Below are 17,375 nucleotides of genomic sequence, written 5' to 3' on the forward strand. Positions count from 1 at the left end.
GTGGTACTGAATTAATAATGTGAGATAATATTAAAACAAATTAGTATGGGAAACAGGTACTGTAGGAAAATGTGGGAAGATTTTTGCTTTAGCTAAGGTTAGCTGTGGCCACCTCAACCAGTTAACTTTACCTCAAAGGATTTGTCTTAAGTCAAGTTCAAATCTAAACCATGCAACATGTACATTAAAGACTTATTGGTTGCTGTAATCATTTCCTCTGTACATTCCGGCCATAATAAAGCCAGAATGCAGTAACTGCTACCTGTATATTGTGGTATGGCTCGAATTTTAGTTTAGTCTAAAATGTCAAAAAGGGAGATACTGGTATTAACTACATTTTGATCAAATATGTATACTGTGTTTTGGCTTTGTATGACAGTAAACTGGTGCAAATATGGCAGCATTTTGACCAAATTAAATTTTCCATCCCATTTATCGGACCAATGGTATACATCAATCAACCGGTCAGTAATACAGCTCTCTTTCTTTCTTTGAAATGTATTTCAATGTATGTATGTAAACACAGAAACTAATAATATAGATAACATAGATACTCTCTCACTTGTTCTCTCTCTTAATCAAAGTTATTCTGTTTGTCCTGACCTGTACTCCAGAGAGAAGCGGGTCAGCTCTGTGCTGTTGTGGATCCATTTGAACTCCAGTGGCCAGCTTCCCTCAGCCATACAGGTCAGCACCAGCCTGTTGCGTTCCAGATGGAGCTGGCTACGCACCGGCTCGGTTTTGAAGTAGGGAGGCACGTCATCTGTAAAGAATAAAGAACAGAGGTAGGAATTAGGATTTAGGATTAGAGACATCTTGCGAACGGAAAATACCTCAAAAGCATCCAAATAAAGAACACCTACTCTTAAATCCCACATACATCCATGAACCCGGAGGCACAAATGTGCACATAAAAACACAGACTACAGAATGACAGGGAAAAGGTGTGAGCATTAAGGATAAAAGAGAGAGAAGCAAATGCATTTTCTTGTAAACTTATCTTTCAAAAAACCTTACCAAAAAAACATTTGAATGGGAAACTAGAACAAAGAGGCAACTGTCGTTGATGCTTACATCGGACTATAACAGATTGTAGATGGTCAGATGCTAGAATCTCACCAAAGACAAAGCAAACTCTGCTTTATTTGAATATCACTCGCATGTAAACACCAAGCTGCCACACTCCAGATGGAAAACCCTTTCTGAATGTGTCCCTTTTTGAAGGTACCTAATCTCATGTGAGGCACTGTTGCCTGCGTTCTTGACTTGCTCTGGGAGTGTCAGAGATGTCTGGCTAACAGGGAAGTGGAAGCAGAGGCATCAAGTCAAGAAGGATTGCTCCTGCATCTCCTGCACTGTGTATTTGTGTGTCAGTAACTCATTGGCACAGGGCAGCACTTTCCTCCAAGCTAGACAGAGCAGACAGGAGAGGAGTAAAGCCGAGGAGGAGGCATGAAATCCTTTCATCATTCGTTCGCCTCCACTCCGTTTCGCTCTGTCTTTCGCTCTTTCTGTGTTTCTTATACACGCTCTGCTGAAGTGTGAAGGAATGGATTGAGGAAGACCGTCGAGACCCTCTCCACAGGGTGATGCACACGCACACAACACACACACACACACACAGATTGTTATATCTCAATCGAGAAGCCTCACACACAAACTGTCAAGGTCCCTTGCGGTTCTAATATCTCACCCTTGATAAATGACGCAAAAATAGAGGGCTTACTTGATGATCATTGTAAATATAGAACACATTAATTGGATGGTTGGATAATATAATTATCAAATTGACTGATAATCAGGCACTGGAATTAAACTGTCAAAATGATCTATAGTGCTGATATTATGTTCTTCAATTGTGGTTCGACAAATCCACCGGAGGTAGACTGATAAGAGGAGGAATGGGGAAGAAAATAGGGAATGAAAGTAAAATAGAGTGAGAGACCAAAGATGATTTATAAGCTTTTCACTTTCATTCTACTGAGACTTCTGGAAGTATACGCTTCATTTGATGACATTATTTCTTTGTAGGTAGTGTTAACACTATTAGTATAGTGGGAAGTACTCTATCTTATCATGGAGGTACACAACACTTACTTGAAGGTATCTACATAAGAGTGACATGACACTATCATGAACACATGACACTGTCATGACACAGTCATGACACATGAACCCTAACCCTAACCCTAACTCTAACCCTAACCATAACTTGTCATGACAAAAACCGAATGACACTTACTAAAAGAAGCGTTATGTTTATGACTTGTTTATAATGTGTATGACACGTTCATGACAGTGGGATGTCACTCTTATGTAGATACCATCAAGTAAAGTGTAACCAAACATCCTTAGTTTCTAGTTCCAAATGCTCTCATTTGAAAATACTGGCGATCAACTACACAACTCTTGTTGCTGCTGTTCTAATATTTAGGCTACACTAATTGACATAAATGGGCTGTGCAAAGTATTAAAAACACAAAACTACAGCTTCCAAAATGACCTTAAAGTTGAATCAACACATCTGTAAAAACTAGTTAAACATTATAACCTTCATGAAGGTAGGATTTATACAGGACTGCTGTGTAATACCACATTAGTTTTAGTGAACTGACATGGCAGATCAAAATATTATTTTCAGTGACGTTGAGGAACTTAAAAAAAAGAAAAAAAAAGAAAGATAAAGTGATTTTTGACTGATGATTTTTGAACAAAAATTCAAGTATATAAAACATGGTTCACATAAAGTACATAATGAGGAAAATCAAGAGAAATTACATGCATATGAACAGCAGTTGTTTGCAGTTCAAACGTGCATAACATCTGAATATGTCGAAACAATGAATATTCATACATTCCAGCACCTTCCTGATGCATATTCATAAACAGTACTTTGGTTTTCGAGAATCTGAGCGTGGCGCTAACCTGTAGGCTGGCCATCAACAATATTTATAACAAAGAGAAGAAAGCAGAGGAGACTCAACAAAGCACCACAAAGTGTTGTTCTGTCAGATTAAACTCACATTACTACATAGGATTGCGTTCAAACGTTCAAAATTGTGCCCCTTTCTATGACTGCACACTGTGGTCTGTTTAAAAAAACGGATCCCTTTAACTAGTCGAACATGAAGAAAGCCTCCACACAGCAATAGCCTAAAAAGTGGAACACAGACACGGCTAATCAGAAAATCACACTGTGAAGTGAAGTCTCTGTTATGAGAAATAATAGACAATGAACCAGAAAAAAGGCATACTTAAATGAAGTGACGCAAGAAAAAAACGACTGAAAAAGATATATGAGAGAGCAGCATGGCAGACAGAGGGCTTAATAGATGCAAAATAGAGATAAAATGTAAAATAGACTCTGAGGTGCCTTTAGAGTTTGAGTGCCTGGGCATGTCCCAAAGCAGTGTGGGTTAATACTATGCCTGGCACAGAGGAAGATAGGCTGCAAAAATGAGGGAGATTGAGATGTGCAATAGTGATTTGAGATGGCCGAGACTAATTATTCCCTGGTGATGTACGCTTTGCTTTTATCTGTGATGATGAGGAAGATATGAGGGGGGAGGCAGAAGAAAAAGAGAGGCAGGGAAAGAGAGGGAAGGAACATACAGCACTGCAGTGAAAAGGAGATGGTAAGCAAACAAAATGCACACAGATTCTCATTCATCCACAGGAAAGTGTGAGGCCAAAGAAAACATTGATTACTGATGAGTATCTCTAATAGTCCCTCTCATTAGGAAGTCCATGAGAGCTCATCAGTGATAGCTGAGGTATCGGCACATGCAGCAGAAGAAAAAAGCTCAGGGGACATGTGCTGACATAATAGTTTTTTTTTGCGAAAAATACTACTACTTCTAATAATAATCTAATATCACCAAACACTGCAGTGTTATGAAGCGTTTTAGAGTCTTTCAGCTCATTGTTTTGGTTCTATGGCCTGCACCTTTACTGTTTCGTTCAACTGTCACCGCTCTCTCAAACCTCATTAGCAGCCGCAGCATATAGCCGTTTTCAGCAACAACAAAAAAGCTCTGATAAACCCACTAGTGACTAGCTGGTAAACGTAGTGAAGTATTTTGCTGCATTTACTGTAGCTCAGTCTCAGAAATGAAGGGGGGCAAAGGGCAAAAATGCACCCAAGAAATCACAGAATGCCCCTAAAAAAGTAGTGTGTGACGGGCAGAAATTGCCCCTAAGATATCGAAAGATATAAAGGATATTAGCCTAAATTAGCAGTTTAGGCTAATCACCTAATCCTAATGTATCTTAAACCATCATTTTATTTGCATTCAATTCATTTAATGCCCATTTCTGTCTCAAACATACACTCACACAAATAATGCTGCCGTTACATATAAATGCACTGATAATAGCAATAGTTTGCTATTTATTTACTCATGTTGGCACAAGGGGATGATTACTGTATTTATTTTAATTTGGACTCATTTCACATTAAAAAGCAGCAGCTTTATGCTCCAACTACTTAAATAAAAATTACCTCAAATGTTGTAAATGCCCTGTTGTTTTAGACAATGAAAGTAAGAGTTGCCCCCGAAATATATATTTTTAATTTCCTATACTGATTTAGCTGCTAAACAACCACATATTTTCCTCAAGGGATGTAGAGACCAAAGCACAGGTAGACGTATTGAACTTTCATTTACCAGGGGGTCAGAAACACAACTAACGTTACAGCATTAAAGCTAATGTTGTTCAGTTTGCTGGATATGTAGGTAGCCAACAGTCTGCCAGCACATTAACAACAACTTCATAAGATGATAGTATAACAATGTTGTGTTAATATATTGTTATGCTGCCCAAGTGGCCAAATAATTTGGCATTGTTGCTTTAATTTATAAACCAATTGGCAAACTAAACTTAAGTGCTTGGCAGCAGGAAATACATGCTATCAGTAAAATATGGAGAGTAAAACATAAGGCCAGTGTACAACATGAGGTCTTACTTATGAAACATATAGAGGGTTTTCACGTTCTGGGCGTTAACCTGGATGCGCGGCCATATTGGAGGCACTGAATGTAAATGTAAACAACTGAATGGAGTAATGGAGTATGGTGCACTTTGGATACTTTAATACTTTATGTCTAAACAACAGAAAAGCTCATCAAAACGCGTCCAAGATGCAAAGGCATGGAAGGACTTGGACCACAAAAAAAGGCGAGATATTTTGAGAAATTACAATTTACTGGCGGTGCAGATCCCTACAAGTTGGCTCCCTCTTCTTGGATCCATGGCGACCCGGTGATTATTCCTTCAGTTGCATATCCCGATATAGTCATCTACATGGTTTTCTCGCCAAGCCCATACACAGCGGAGGACCTTAAATCCTACAAAAGTTTGGAGGCTTAGATGGTGTTTGGATGGGTGAGGGAGACGCAGTACCAAGTCATTAACGACCAATGTGTTGTGAAGGCCAAAGTAAGTAATGCAATAACGTCTTTAATCAACCTAACCTTAACTGTATGATATCATTGTGATACTCAAGGTGTAGCCAAGTGACTCTCAATAGTTTTTTTTTTCATTTCAAAGACAGAGTTTTCCCTCGTAGATCCTGGTTGAGCTTTGCCAACCACAAGCGCCTCCTTTCCTCTGATAACTTCTGGCATTCCTCTCCCTGGTTTTTAATAACTTTTGGAAGTCGATAATATTCCAAATGTTTTTCTCGGTCTGACCTATTGGTACAACCTAAAACACGGCAATAATTAACCATTTTCATTGACGCCGTTCGGGATCTACTTCAGTGCCTGTGCTTTGTTGTGATTTGGAGTACCTCCAACATGGCGACTTCGGGTCTGATGACACGTCGGATGACGCGCTGTGAAAACCCTCTATTGTAACCTCTTAACCCACTTAATTTAGCCGACACATGAACAGACAACGTAGTGTAACGTTACAACAAAAATGTGTGTGCTAGAAGCTAACGTTAGCTTAATAATAATCCTCAGTACCAACGACGACAGCCCGACATGACGCCAGAGGTCTGCAGTAACATCAGCTAGCTTACATGCCGACCGACATTAGCCTGAAACTCTCAAACAGCCACGTACAATGACCATCTTTCTCTCATAATAAACAACAAGGAAGTTGGACAAATTATTAACGACATGTGCTTACAAGTCTACAGTGCTTTGTTTACGGTAATAATTACCTTAAACAGGGGGACTAGTGAGAGTGCACTCAGCCCTTAGCTTCACTGGTCCTATTAAGTGAGGGAAAGAAGCGCCGCGATCGCCCTCTACTGGATTCCTGAGGCATTACCAACAGATTAGTCTCGCATTGCCAGACCTCACAGCGCTGCGGAGTTACCAACAGCAGATCGACGCACAATTGACCCAAACAGACAGGGATCTGCTGCATCACTGGCTACATGCTCTTTAAATTTACCAGCACTTTGGCGACATAACACAGACATTGAATTGTATGTCCTAAAAATGAAATATTGTAACAATAATGTAGCAAGTGAAAATTCACACTATAGGCTACAGTGCAAACTGTAAACTACAAAAAACCATGGATAAATGAGGCTAAAGTAACATTGCCTGTCAAGCCATGACATGAAATGTAGTGTAATAAAGACCAATGATTTCTTAGGCACTTCCAATCCATGCGAACACCAAACCAAACCCAACTTGAGCTTCCATAATGCGGCTGTGTGCTTCCTGTGCAATACAAAGCAATTATTGTGTGATAGAGGCCCCTAATTTGCATACAGCACAGCTCATGCCAGAGGATGTTCCCTGGGGCCACGGCCCAGGTCGACTGGGGCATGTGAGCATGTGTGTTTGTGTGTGTGTGCGTGCAGGTTATTGTGTCAGACGGACGCTCACAACCCTGTCTGCAGCACACAGTCAATTAAATCAGGTCTCTCATTAATGAGAACAGTCCCAGGTACAAATGCCTGCCCTGGGGTGGGAATTAATAATTGAGAAGAACTTGGAAAATTCATTTCTAAAATAACAAGAGCTAAAGTCAGGACATTTGTCCTATTTTCCTCCAAATACTCTATAACTATAAAACTATAAAGGTCAAAACAACCATTATAAATTATCTTTAGCACCATCAGTCTTTAGGCTCTAATGTTCCACACATAAAATATAATGGAAATGTATTTATTTTTTAATAAGACTGCACACAAGTTCGGAAACTATTTAACAGAAAATAGTGAAGCTAACACATCAAGAAACCTGAACTTGAAAACTTGAAATGTATTCATGTTTCTATTGCAGTTGAACCATGAAATCTTTATTTTGTGGTTAATATTTTCAGACTTATGCCACTTGTATGAAAATGTAACCATGACCTCAGACAAAAGTTGTTTTGTCCTGTATTCAGGGTGGTCTCCTTTCTTTCACGGTGAACAAAAGCACATTGGATTGAAGGTAACACAGGATGAATATTGGCTAGATTTGTTAAAATAATCTCGCAAGTTTGACCCCTTGTGTTTCTTGTCCATTGTCAGAGAAGTATCCTTTTTACATTTTCATGAAAACACATTTTTTCAATAAAGATGTCTGCATGTCTTCTTCTCAATATGTCTGAGAGATCTCTGGTTTTTACAGGTGACACATTTTCTCAGCTTTAGTTAGCCTATTGCGAACCACACAGCTGTTTTTTTACAGATAAGTCAGGCAGTCACCGCACACATAGGCAACTTTCCAGATCCCAGAAGGCTGCGGTGCTGCGTTGGCAGCCATAGCAACCTCCCTCGTAGTTTAATCCCAGGGGTCCGGTGCTCCAGGACAGCATACATATTTCAGGTGCAGCCTGGGGGCCCCACACATACAGACAAACACAGGAGCCTATACTTTTTACACTTAGATATATTAAAAAAAAAGTACTAATTGGTGTTGATGGGTACATTCATCACAAATTTGTAATGAATGTGCCTGGATGTGAATGAGTTTTGTGGATGCCTGTTTAGGTTTACAGTGATTTTTTTTACATAATTGTGTGTGTATGTGTTTGTGATGCTGATGAGGATGGAAGTTTGCTGGTGGTCTAACTGAGCTGCTAATGGCCCTGCTGGATGTACAAATCTGTTCTACTGTCTGTCTTTATTTAGCCCACTGGTATGGCCCTCTTGCTCTGAGTGTGTGTGTGTGTGTGTGTGTGTGTGTGTGTGTGTGTGTGTGTGTGTGTGTGCGTGTGCACAGGAAATGGAGGAGCCAAAATGTGCGAGTACATTTTCTGTGTGCATCTGTTGTGTGTGAGAGAGTGGTTTGGCATGTGTATGTGTGTGTGGTAAATTATATTTTTCTTGTCCCTAAGAGACACTCAAACCAAAGCCAGCTAAACACACATATATGGTACGTAAATTATACAGAACCAATCAGCTGTTCACTATTCTGTTCACACACTTATCCATAACTGTTACAATAATTTACACACACACACACACACACACACACACACACACACACATCTTGCCCTAGCACACAGCTCTTGGCACATCTCCAGTGTATAATTGTTGGCCCTTTTTGTTCAATTCATGGCTCAGTGACGCTTCCTTCTCCTTGCCCGTAGCACTGCATTTCCCATGACACCATGCTGCCAGCCACTAATCTCTACTGTTGCTGGTCTTCCAGCACTGCAAGTCCAAAGACCCCTGCACTGTCCAGAAGACTGACTCAGGAGAAGGAGACCCAGCCAGGGTCACAGGTTCATTAGTGATTATGATTTATTCATTTGTCATTTATATGTATCTTTTTTTTGGTATAAGACTTGATCTTCAGCTTGTAATAACATGCCACATCCAGCACACATTAGATTTGATGTCACTATGGTGTTGGTATTTCCATTCTAGTCATTTTAGGATGCTGGTTCAGTCAATATGCAAAAAACAAAAAAAGCTATATGAATTAGCTTGGAACAGGAATCAAATCAGAATCTTAAAAAGTTTGAAAACTGATATCACTCATATTTCTGTCCTCTACTTTGTTCTCATCTCCTCCATTGTCGCGATAAGACAGCACTGTCTGGCCACAATCAATCAGAGCAACTCAAACATTAAAAGTGTCTTCCATTTTAAACAGCCTGTGCAAAGAGGGACGGCAGTCGTAAATCTATGAGCTAACCTTTAGCCACGACAGGCTAAGCTCTCAGCTTGAATTCTTACCTTTATCACTTACCCCACAGCAATCCTCTCCCCACCTCCGATAATGACTTGCAAAGCAAGACTAAGCAGCTAATGACATGAAACAGAGCTACACACAAACAAAAGTTTTAATACACAGGTGTGGGAAAGAGTATGTACTGTAAAAATGAAAGAAAATATGATTTAATGTATGCCAATACATGCTTCTACATTCCTGTTACTTTTGTGTAATTGTACATTTCTTCCACACACAAATTTGTGTACTCTGTGTGGGTTTAGGAATAGGTGTGTGCTTGCTCAGAAGCAAGCTGGTTTAATTTCCCACAAGATCCAGAAAGAAAAATCTCCTTAGTGCTGGAGTGTGGTGCACAGTACACTGAGCATATTATGCTATTATGTTTATGGAGGCAAATCAATTCCTGTATTATGGGACATAATAAAGCTGAGAAGCAGCATCTCATGTGTCAGGATCATATGGCTAAAAATCCTGCATGAAACATCCCTACAGATAACCTTCGCTATGCTCCACTGAGGTCCTTGTACACTAAAACAGGCAGGATTTAAGCGCACATCTTCCATTCAAAATCCCATTTACTGTAAGATTTTAAACAAATGTATGTCAGTGGAGATGTTCTACATCAGGTAAAGTGAAGAATTGGGTAATTTCAAAAAGCTTGTAAGGATTTATGTTATGTTATGAAAGACTTTTACGCTCTTGCTCAGATACCAGGAGCGCTGTGTGAGGAAAGAAGTGCAGCCAGAGGAAATAAACAAACACACAGTCAATAAGCACACAACTATGTGAGACAGTACGCATCACTGAGCTGACCAACCCACGGCTTAGGGATGGGGTGTGTCTGCAGTCCACCCCTGGCCTGCTGAAAAATTAACACCGTAAAACATTGTTCATCGGTGCTCAATAATGGATGTGCAGGTTACAGCAGGAGAATCATAGACAGAGGAAGAGAAAGGAGAAGTCTATACTCTTCCTATTGCTCTCTTTCACTGTAGACTACAGAAGATGGAATGCAAATGTTTGTGCACGCAAGTACACACACACACACACACACACACACACACACACACACACACACACACACACACACGCAGGTGTCAGCTGAACTTCATAACTGCCCATGTGTGCACCACCATTTATTGAGCCAAGTTTGTAGTTCAATGTGAGAATGAACTAAAGAAGGGTGTTGCTAGTGTGTCAACCACAAAATAACACACTTCTCCCTCGCCTTGGCCACCAATCATTACATCTTGTCATCCAAACCACGTGGAGCTGATTTATTTTTATGTGAACACAGTATTATCAGTGAATACTCTGCGCAAATACAACACTCTGTGCAAATATCACTGATATTTGGAGAGATGCCAAATAGCAATTCCTCCAGGAGGAGGACTTAATCAGAGCCAACAGGTGGATGCAGCAGTGTTGCAGCTCCAACACTGGCAGAACGAGAGTGGGCAGGGTGGGCACTGCCTTGTTGCAAACGGAGGGTTTGATTTATGTTCTAGAGACAACTCAAAACTGTCTCCCTGAAATGGCTCACAGGTTTTCCATACAAAAGTTCAAAGAATGGAATTCCTAATGCTGAAAGTAAGGTATTTAGATTGGTATTACATATCTAGAGGTTTAGTGTTTGTTAGGGGTGCCTGACAAAGCTAAATTTCCAATCTGGGAAGGAGAAAAAAGTCAGAACACACCAGAACTCAAAATGTTCATAACTGCAGCTAATTTGTTACTCCTAGTAACGTGGGCGTGACAGTCTTTTTCTCAGTGTGCAGTCAGAATGAAAAGAAAATGAAAGTGGCTATATGTAACTTTTGTGTGGAAGCAGCGTAAAAGCGGTAGTGTTTTTACCACACTTGCTGTCGTAAAGGTCTAGGAGTTAGTGTTATGGGGAGGTCTTATAATCAGTTGCCATGAATGTTTTGCTCAGACAGATAACCATTTATTTACAATAAGAGAATACGTTACAGATGCATCGTTGCATTTCAAGTGTTTTATACGGTAACTTAGCCTACTTTGGATGTATCATGAGCTAAACCCACAGACGCTTTACACAGGCACAGGCGGACAAGGGAAAAGAAAATAGTAGGACAACATAAACACGGACTAAAAGGAATAAAACGTCCGCGCTCAGTTGTCAAGGAGAGAGACAACCACATTCAGTCTTTATATAACAGGTGGATGTGAGAGGTGGTTGAAAGATCCATGAAAAGCTAGTAATAGACGTGAAACTTCTGTTTGTGCTGGATAATATGAATTTGTTGAGCACCAGCTTTAAAAATGAACTTTTGGCCACAATTGTCTAAATTGGCGCTTAGCAAAGATGATTAGGGCTGATCAATACGGAGAGCATTTGATAACTAAAGTGGTTTTACGGAGGGCCATTATTCAGCGTCTCTCCTCCTGATTCAACAGTCACTCTAGAGTACGGCAGGAAACAATTCCACTTCATGGCCTTGTTAGAAGGATTTTAATGTACTAGAATGGGCTTTTTAGTCAGTTGCTGTTATTGTCACATTGCAGCTGTGTGTTGGATAAAAGGGGAGTAGTCAAGATGCCTCAGTACATGTCATTTTAACATTGGTTCCTTTCTGATTATGTTTTATTTTGGTCTGTCCTTCACCCTCTTTTGGTCTTTTATTCTTGCAGTATCTTAAAATGATAAGACATAATTCACCCTGCATGATGAATGTCATGCATCAATGTATCTTATTGATTTTTTAACAGGGGTAATGCACAGTACATTTATTGCACCAGATATAGCTAAAAGCTCATTTCCATCTGTAGTCCCTGAGAGGAGGCCACCAGTGATACGCAGGTTGACGAAGTAAAGGATACCAGTCTGTTGTGTTATCGTAAGTCGCTTTGGATAAAACGGTCAGCTAAATACATGTAATGCAATGTGTTTGCTGATTGTCTGTGTGTGCGTGCATATATTGAAGAATGTGCGTGCGTCCATCAGTCTGTGAATCTGTGTACAGCTGTGCATCTGTTGATGCACACAGGAGGTGTACGCTCACAAGTGAATGTCTTTTTCTGCACACATGCACACACAAATAATGTGCCGCTGGGATCTTGACAAAGTCTCCACACAAATAGAGCTGCATGCACACACACGTTGCCTACCTCATCCATCTCATTCCTGTCTCTGTAGGTGGCTTTCTGCTCATCCTCAAGCTCACACAACGGCATATACATATAAACAAGGAGACCCCCCTCTGTCTCCTTGCGACACATGCATTCACGCACGCACGCACACACACACACACACACACACACACACACACACTGTATGCACCCCCTTTTACCTCCCCGGGATAAATGTGATCATTGCTCTGTCCCCTTTGTGCTCACCTAATGAAGGGCATGTCTTAATAAAGCCAAGGGAACGGATGGGGTTGGTTTCACTGCTCAGCAAGCCAATTAGCTCCTTCGTACCTTCTGCCATACATTTTTCTTTGACCTCCTGCCGTGTTCGCTCGCAGTAATCATGGTTGGTTTACCCCCTGCTTTCCATTCCCCTCTGCTTGCCTCCACTGTGTACCTATTTATAAGTGTTTGGAGATCCAAAAGGGAGCAGCAGGAAGGAACACAAGTGCAGTAGTTAAGTGGACCAAATGCTGTGGTACGGTATGTCAAGCCGTGTTTCGCTTCTTTATTCTTCTTGTTAAAAGTCTCTCTTTTTTTTTTTTTTTTTTTTACTTATTAGTAGATAGGTCATAACTTCTGGCCAAGGGTGGGTATTTAAATATTGACACAAATGCTCTACTGTAGTCTTTTATAATCCTGCAGGGGTCAATGTTAGTTCCTTTCATGTTTGGTTCTTTGTACTGTATATATGGGCCCAGAATAATAGCCCACTGTGGCTATTCAGAGGAACCATAATCTTTCATTAGTAAGCTTTCAATTTGGGTATTATTTGCTATCAGGTCACAGTATATTGTGCCAGGTCATATAAGAATGAGAGAAAGTGGATGAAGCATAAAAGAGGAGGGTGAAAAGGAGAAAGTGGGCTGGAGGAGCAGAGTGATTATAAGGCTGGAGATGCAAACACATTCTCTAAATGTTAAGTTGCATATAAAGTCTAAGTTTAGGTTATGGGGGAAAACAAGGGTTTTATTTACATCACTGCACACAGAAACTCTTAAGCCAGAAGCCTAATTGCATGGGTAGGCCTGGCTATTTTGTTGCAAAGATGCTTAGAGACAATGGGCAGTAAGCAGGGTTGCTATATATATGCCCCATGCCAGTTTACTGTAAAATGATGCCCTCAAATTAGACAAATAACTAATATGTTCTTTATCAGACAGTAAACACACCCGTACAGATATAATCTATTTAGACACCACCTAAATTAGAAACTGCATAATATGCCACAATAGATCCAAAATGTTGGCTATAAGACACTATAAATTTAAAACTAAATATCCTAATACCTGTAATTTATTATAAGACACCACTGTATCTAATTTGAAATCAAATACAATGCTATTAGATCCCAAATGTGTTACAGTAGATGCCTTGCTACCAAATAGACACTTTTACCAATATAGCTGTTATTATAAGAATGTAATGCCATATCGGGCATAGGCTTTAGTCAGACAAAATCCTGAGAGCTCAGAAGACAATACATTTATTTGGACTTAAATTCATTTAAGTTTCACCTTTTTATGTGTCATTTGTGGATCATTAGACGAAAACTGCCGTAAACTAAGTCAAATCACATCAGGTCACATCTGGTCGCTACTTCACACATCCCTTACAGCCCATATCCAGACACCAGACTGTGATGTAATTGTTGATGTAAATCTTCTGTGATTAAACGGATTTGTCGCACACAGTACAGGAATATAGACTATTACAGGTAGAAAATGAACATAGGCGAATGGAAGGGTTGTAGCCATAGTTGATTGTAACCACGTTGTTGTCACTGAACTAACATTCTCAGCTGCAGATTCTCTGATAATTTAGTGTTCATTGCCACATCATGCTAACCTTTATCGCACATTATCTTTTTTTTTTTTTGCACATTCTTGCCCTACTGCAGGACAATCTGCTAGTCAATGCAGCAAACAAGTAGCATTTTTGCTCACAGCATTCATGATTTTTTTGTTATTTTAACATTATATTGTCATAAAGATTAAAGAGATAGCGAAAGAAGAGAGTCAGACAAGAGAGGGCAGGGTGGCAGGAAACAAAGGGGCACTATATGCTGGCTTAATACAGATGGAAGGCCAAACATTGAGAAAAAAAGAAATTTGAAACTCAACTCAAAGCCAACATGGACAAGTAGACCGTAATGCGACTCTACCCTTTGTAATGTACGAGTTCAACTTTTCATTTGTACCAAGGATAAATGTGTTATTTCTCCTGTCAAGGGTTACATAGTCTTACTTTAAAGTGCTCCGAAAAAAAATGGAAATTGAAAAATAATTTCCGTGACATCTGGGCAACCCCATCTGCTTGCTGATACATTTATATAGTGCTTTCACAATTTTGCCTCTTGTTCACACTCACACGCCGATGGCAGCGAGCTACTATGCATGGTACTGACCTGACCACAGGGAGCAATTTGGGGTTCAGCAGTCTAAGGACATGTGGACAGGGGGAGCGGGGGCTTGAGCCGTCAACCCTGCGATCAGTGAATGGCCTGCTCTACAGCACATCCTGAGCTCACAGCAGCTGATAAATGGACCTTCAGGTAAGAGGTTTTCTCAACTGCTGTTTCATGGTCAAGAGTAAATGTGAGTGCTTAAGACATTATAAAAGCAGTATATGACAAAAGAACAAACAGATGGCTGGGAAGGATAGAATGGCGTATTGTATCCAAAGCTGCACTGAGATTTAGAAAGCCCAAAAGAAGTTATAATAATAGTAAAAATAATTAAATATTAAAAATAATAGTTTTCTATTCATTAGGGGCACACAGATTTGGTTTGATAAATGTCATCTACAGCAACCTTTTTCAGCCAGAAAGATTTTTGAAGTCAGAATGTTATATACGTTTATTATTGGGATTCTGTGTTCTAGTTTGTTTTATTCAGTAGAGGTTGAGCTAGATTTTTTTCCTCATCTCAGAAGTGGTAAGGTTGGCTTGTGGTAAAAAATAAATAAATAAAAATGAAACTTTTAAAAGCTAAAGTACGGAGCCCCGGAAGGGTCACGGCAGGACATTTTATCAGGGGACTACTTTTGCGTTACCTCGCAATATGTTTTGCGTTCTCTCGCAATATATTGCGTCCCCTCGCAATAACTTTTGCGTTACCTCGCAATAACTTTTGCGTTACCTCGCAATATGTGTTTGCGTTCTCTCGCAATATAATGCGTTCCTCCGCAATATGTTTTGCGTTACCTCGCAATACTTTTCGTCTTCCATTCCCGAGACGTGTCTGTTTCCACTCAGCTGCCCATTGCCACATCATGCGAACCTCTGACATAGCAGATACTCTTTTTTTTATACATTTAAGAAATAGCCTATTGATTATAGCCTACCCTATATGAGATATGAATGTGCCAGTTGAGCAAATATCAGCTTAATTCCCAGCTCAAAGTAAAATGCAACGAGCTAAATCATTGCTCTGGGCAGCTGAGTGGAAATAGACACATGGGTCAGAAGGAATGGAAAGACAAAAGTATTGCGAGAGAAGGAAAAACATATTGCGAGGTAACGCAAAAGCAGTCCCCTTTTTTTTTAACTTTCTGTCAACACAGGAGCAGAGCGAGAAGTTGTACGTTTTACCCCAACTGAATTTCTGTTGGTGTGACCTCTTGTCTAATATGAGATGCTTTAGAGTAGAAATAAAGATCGCCTCGCCTGATTTACTGCCATATAACAACAGTGACTGAATACCAGAGGAAGGAAACAATGTTCCTTCCTTGAAGCCCCTGGTGGTGGACACCTTGGCGAATCACTAGTTCAAATTTATGGATTTAACACCAGAAAAAACTGTTTAGCAGTATCTCCCAAAAGTAATTTGTGTGCAGATCACAAAGTAATATGTTTCTTACACATCTTAAGTATGGTGTTTTTGTTTTGATGAATCAAAATGAGTGAGATGGAATTATGTCCCTTTGGAAATCACAACCTGCATGTTGTAAAGTTGGTATAACGGGCCTCTTTGAAGAGGAATTCCACAGCCTCATAGAATGTATGATGCAACAACTGTTAATAAGACCCTACTATAATTTATAAAACACAAAATCAAACTTGTTTTCAAAATAAACACTTTTGAATGGGAAACAAAAGAATAGATCAACAATTTCAGAAATACCCCTATTTGCTTTCTTTCCAATAGTAAGATGAGAAGATCCATACCACTCTCACAGCTTTAGGTAGTAGTGTTGTTTTCGTCAACGAAAATTATGACTTAATATCGTCGTCAACGAACCTTTGTCACGTGACGAAAACGAGACGAGACGCAACGTAAATGCTGGTCATGTGACAATGACTATAATTAAATGTATAATGCAATATTGCTGACGAATAAAAAACAAAAACAAAATATAAAAAAAAATAATTAAAACTATGCTAAAATGTCTCTTCATTTCCGTTGCCCAAAATGAGATGAGTCGCGTTATTATTATTATTTTGCAGTATTTCTGTTCCCTGTGTCTGACTTCAGGGGCTGCATCAGGTCGCCCTCGGGTCGCACTGCGCAGACACAGGCGACGTTACTTCCTCAAGCCCTGTCGCGGCATTATTTCATTTAGAAGATGCAGCGGTGAGTTAGAGAGTGAGACGAGTGTAAACGACAACAAACTAAATTAAGTCTGACAAAGAGAAAGGGACCGTGGCCGGCCAGCCGGAGTTCGTCTTTGGGAGAAAAAGAATAAACGACATGTGGAAAAACTTTCATTCATTCATTTCATTACATAGAATTGGAAAAGAAAACGGAATGTGTTTTGGAAAAAGATGGGGAGAAATGTGGCCACAAAATCACAGGAAAAAACACCACGAACCTCAAGGCATTCCATAATGACATTGAGGTAAGTAAAGACATTAATGTAACGTTACTTTCTATTTTAGAAAGCTAATGCCAACTCATGAGGCTGTGGTTAATGTGTCTCATTTTAACATTAGCTTTTAGAGCTGAAAACGACTGAGACAAACGTGTGTGTGTGTGTGTGTGTGTGTGTGTGTGTGTGTGTGTGTGTGTGTGTGTGTGTGTGTGTGTGTGTGTGTATGTGTATTTGTTTGTGTGAGAGAGTGTGTGGGTTCTTAGTTCCTACCTGACTGACTCC

The 17,375-nt window shown here is 39.9% G+C and overlaps 1 protein-coding gene across 6 annotated transcripts in view; it reads right to left on the bottom strand.

Moving 5' to 3' along the window:
* Positions 1-17,375, bottom strand: part of sdk2b (sidekick cell adhesion molecule 2b) — a 281,528-nt gene that overhangs the window by 80,575 nt on the left and 183,578 nt on the right. For all 6 annotated transcript variants that reach the window (XM_078279512.1, XM_078279509.1, XM_078279514.1 and 3 more), the window contains exon 2: positions 604-763. In XM_078279512.1, the coding sequence (XP_078135638.1) occupies positions 604-763 (160 nt within the window). The remainder of the gene's footprint in view (positions 1-603; positions 764-17,375) is intronic.

The sequence above is a fragment of the Sander vitreus genome, chromosome 21, assembly GCF_031162955.1.
Source record: "Sander vitreus isolate 19-12246 chromosome 21, sanVit1, whole genome shotgun sequence".
NCBI lineage: Eukaryota > Metazoa > Chordata > Actinopteri > Perciformes > Percidae > Sander > Sander vitreus.